This window comes from Bos indicus, chromosome 15 (genome assembly GCF_029378745.1).
Source record: "Bos indicus isolate NIAB-ARS_2022 breed Sahiwal x Tharparkar chromosome 15, NIAB-ARS_B.indTharparkar_mat_pri_1.0, whole genome shotgun sequence".
Lineage (NCBI taxonomy): Eukaryota > Metazoa > Chordata > Mammalia > Artiodactyla > Bovidae > Bos > Bos indicus.
The window spans coordinates 50,585,846-50,590,118 of NC_091774.1; the positions used below are offsets into that span (position 1 = coordinate 50,585,846).

The 4,273-nt window shown below is 40.7% G+C and overlaps 1 protein-coding gene across 1 annotated transcript; it reads right to left on the bottom strand.

Annotated features, from left to right (window-relative positions):
* Positions 1-3,020: 3,020 nt before the first annotated feature.
* On the bottom strand, positions 3,021-3,958 carry LOC109568986 (olfactory receptor 51A7). The gene is given in 2 exon segments (XM_019974328.1): positions 3,021-3,364; positions 3,367-3,958. Coding segments are annotated over 2 exon segments (936 nt in total).
* Positions 3,959-4,273: the final 315 nt, after the last annotated feature.

Consider the following 4,273-nt stretch of genomic DNA (forward strand, 5'->3'; position numbering starts at 1 on the left):
TGTTCTTCCCTAGCAAGTCAGAGAAGAGTAGATAATGTGGGGGTGGGTGGTGGTAAGTGGACTGAGATGGAGGCACTGACCCTATTGTTATAAGCCAATGAACTAAAAAGAGAGAATTCCTTACACCCTCCTATTTGTGCACTGCAGCTCTACTACATTGCTCCAGATTTTTTTAAATGGATTTTTTGAATAATACTTGTCAGAACAGTATTTGTAATTTTGACTTGGAGATATTTGCAAGGAAAGCAGGCCTGGATAAGATACTACCAAGGGTAGTTTTGAACATCTAGAGGGAAGCATGAGGATGTTGTGTTCCTTCATAGTTTTAGTTCAGGGTCTAGAAAGAAAGTGACAGAGGGCTAAAGATAGAATTCTCTACTAGGACCTTTATGTGGAAACTGTTCTCTCTCACTGGAAGTTAGTCTCATTCAAGGCTACCTATCACATTTGGCATTTAACATTTCATGTGTCATGCCCCACTGCCAACCAGTGCTTCATCCAGTCTGGCATAAGAAAACTGTTTCCAATGACAGCTATGTGGGAACCTTTGATGATACCACTTGAAAGATCCAAGATTACTTATAGACAGCAAAAAGAATATGTCCTTGAGTATCATGAGTGGTTTATGGATTGAACCCACTGCTCATGTGTTTCCCTCATTGTCAGGCAGGTTCTTTATCACTAGTTTCACTTGAGAAGCCCCCACGAAACTTCAAAACAATCACAAAGCCACTACAAATACTGAAGCATACATTGCAACTCCACATCTGGAAACAATACGTATGCCATCTACAGGCAATTTCAATCCTTCAGTGGGAGTCATGTTCTCTTATATCTTATAATGAATTAAAGAGTTATTGTGACATACCAGTAAGTAGAGTAAACTTGGAGTCAGTTTTGAGAAAGTTCTGCATTCTAACTGTGAACTTAGGAACTTTTTCTATTAAAATGGATCAATAATGTCTATCCCACAAGGCTTTTTACGTAGTCCAAGTATTTTATACATATGTGTATATATATATACACACATATATATATGAAAGTTTCAAAACAATTCTTAGCATGTTTTTTAGCTTCAAATAATTTTTAGTTACTTTCATTCCTAAAACAAAGCCTAATGACACAGAATAAAACATACCATGGAGACTGTGTAATCAGTCAGAGAAGAGCCTCTGAAACAGCCCTGAGATGAAGGAGAACCACTTCCTTCGGAAAAAAAAAATGGAAAATTTTCCAAGGGGAATGTCCTAGCTGATTCTTAAAGAACAAGCAGAATTTAAATAGACAAAACTCTGTGTTGTTCTATGCTATGCTTAGTCATTCAGTGGTGTCCAACTCTTCACGACCGCATGGTCTGTACCCCACCTGGCTCCTCTGTCCATGGGATTTCCCAGGCAAGAATACTGGAGTGGGTTTCCATTTCCTTCTCCAGTGGATCTTCCTGACCGGGGAATTGAACTGGGGTCTCCTGCATTGCAGGCGGATTCTTTACCAGCTGAGCTACCAGGGAAGCCCAAACTGTGTGAGTGAAGGAATGTTCCCTCAGGCCACAAGTATTTGTTGAGTGTGTGTGTGTGTGTGTGTGTGTGTGTGTGTGTGTGTTTCCCTAGGCAGAGTCTGCATCCTAGAAACACAGTGGGCAAAATATTAAAGAAAGACTTTTTTTCTTGGTTTATATTTTTGTTTTTTTGTTTTATTTTTAATTGGAGGATAGTTGCTTTACAGCATTGTGTTGGTTTCTGCCAAATATCATCATGAATCAGCCACAGGTATACCTATGTCCCCTCCCTCTTGACTATCCCTCCGCCTCCTTCCCCATCCCTCCCCTCTAGGTTGTTACAGAGCTGAGAGACACAGACAATAGAAAAATCAGTGAGTAACCATTTCAGATAGCACCAAGTGCTCTGAAGGAAACCAATGGGGGGGTTCAATAAAATTCTAAATTATGTAAGATATGAAATATTGAAAGGAAAAGCATTCCAAAAATGCAGAATAAATGTCAATGGTCTGAGGTGGGGAAAAAAAACAAAGACAAAGAAAAAAACCCCAAAACTGAAAGGTTGTAGGAAAAACAAAAAGACCAGTGCCAGTATGGCTAGAGCTAAGTGAGTAAACATTAACCAGTGGAAAATTAGAAAGCAATAATTTGATATTAGATACAGGGGACAGGAATGCTAGGCAAAGCTGATGTTTTAAGGTCACTGTCAGAAAAGATTCCTTGATTTAGGCGACTGTGAGAGTTTAAAATGCTCTGAGGGACCTAGGATGAAGTCCTTTGTATCTAATATTGTAATTGTTAAACTTTGCAACGTATGCAACCCAGAAATGATGGGAAAAGGGAAGAAATGAACTGCACCTTCCTGTGAGAATTCTGAGGCTCAGACTCCTCTGAAGACATTTAAAAGTACCAAAATCTGGTTCACTCATACTACTTATAAATATTCCATCACTATTTGTCAAATTAAATGCTCTATCCATAATGCATTCTTGACTTTATAATAAATTCCATACTGCACAGCTTTTCACTCTCCCCCCAGTCTTCCATTAAATGGTAAATGCTGTGGCACTGAATACACTGTGTGTGCTTAGCTGCTCATCCATGTCCAACTCTTTGTGACACCATAGACACTACCCTGCCAGGCTCCTCTGTCTGTGGGATTTTTCAGGCAAGAATACTGGAGTGGATTGCCATTTCCTTCTACAGGGGATCTTCCTGACCCAGGGATTGAACTTGCATCTCCCGTGTCTCCTGCATTGCAGGTGAATTCTTTTACCTGTTGAGCCATCGGGGAAAGTCCTGAATATATTGTAGATGCCAATAAATACTGGTCAACAGTTTACTGCCTAAATATTCAGTGCTTGTCTCTTGTTGTTGTCAGTCAGTCGCTAAATTGTGTCCGACTCTTTGCAACCACGCAGACTGCAGTGCGCCAGGCCTCCCTGTCCCTCACTATCTTCCGGAGTTTGCCTAAGTTCATGTCCATTGAATTGGTGATGCCATCCAATATCTCATCCTCATCTTATCTCCTACATACGTTAGATAGCTTCTCCAAGACTTTCTCCCGGATTTGTTAAGTCTTTACACAATACACAATGGGGTTCATTAGGGGTGGCAACAACAAGAATATGTGTGCAATAAGGATTATAGCAAGGGGGCTTTTGTACTTGGCAAAGCGGTGCATGGCAGCCAGTGTAATGATGGGCACATAGAAAATGAGTACAGCACAGAAATGGGAGACACAGGTATTCAGGGTCTTAAGTCTCTCTGCCAAAGATGCAATGCTGAGTACAGTCTTCAGGATCAGTGTATAAGAAAGAACAATGAAAGCCAAGTCCAGCATAGTACAGAGAGCAACAAAGAACCATAGATAACATTGATCTTGTTGTCAGAGCAGGCCAGCTTCATGGTATCCTGATGAAGACAGTATGAGTGAGAAAGAACATTCTTCTGACAATATTTCAATCTCCTTAGCATGAAAGGAAATGGAAGCACTAAGAGAAGGCTCCTGGTGGCTAAAATCGGTCCCATTTTAGCAACTCTGTTGCTAGTGAGGAGAGAATTATATCTCAGGGGATTGTGAATGGCAAGAAAGCGATCCAAAGACATAACCAGCAGTACTGAGGACTCCATGACTGTGAACCCATGGATGAAAAATTCTTGAGCAAAGCAGGCATTGGGTGAAATTTCCATGGCATTGAACAAGAAGATTCTCAGCATGGTGGGGAGAGAGGAGAAGGACAGGCCCAGGTCAGAGATAGCCAACATGGCAAGAAAATAATACATGGGTTCATGAAGTGAGGGCTCTGTCTTTATGATAAAGAGAATGGTACTGTTGCCCATGATGGCAACCAGATATAGGAGGCAAATGGGAATGGAGATCCACTCGTGGGCATGTTCCAATCCTGGAATTCCAATCAGAAGGAAAAGTTGGACCTCAGAGTTATTGAGAACAGCCATGAGAAGTGGGAATATGAACTCTTTAGCCAGATCTGAAATCACATAAACAAAAAGCGGTAACACTTTTGGATAAAGCTCAGTGTGGGACAGGAGTGGGGAGGAGCAGAGGGAGATGAGCAGTTTTTATTACACTATATGCAGAAGCATATATTTGACAAAATATTAATAAAAAGAAACTGCCAACATTTGTCAAAAAGCCTTAAACATGTTCGTGTCCTCTAACATAGAAATTTTACTTACAGTAATTTATCCTAAGGAGGTGGTTTTCCAACATTTCTAGCCAAATATGAAACTCATGTCAAAGCAGAGCTGCTT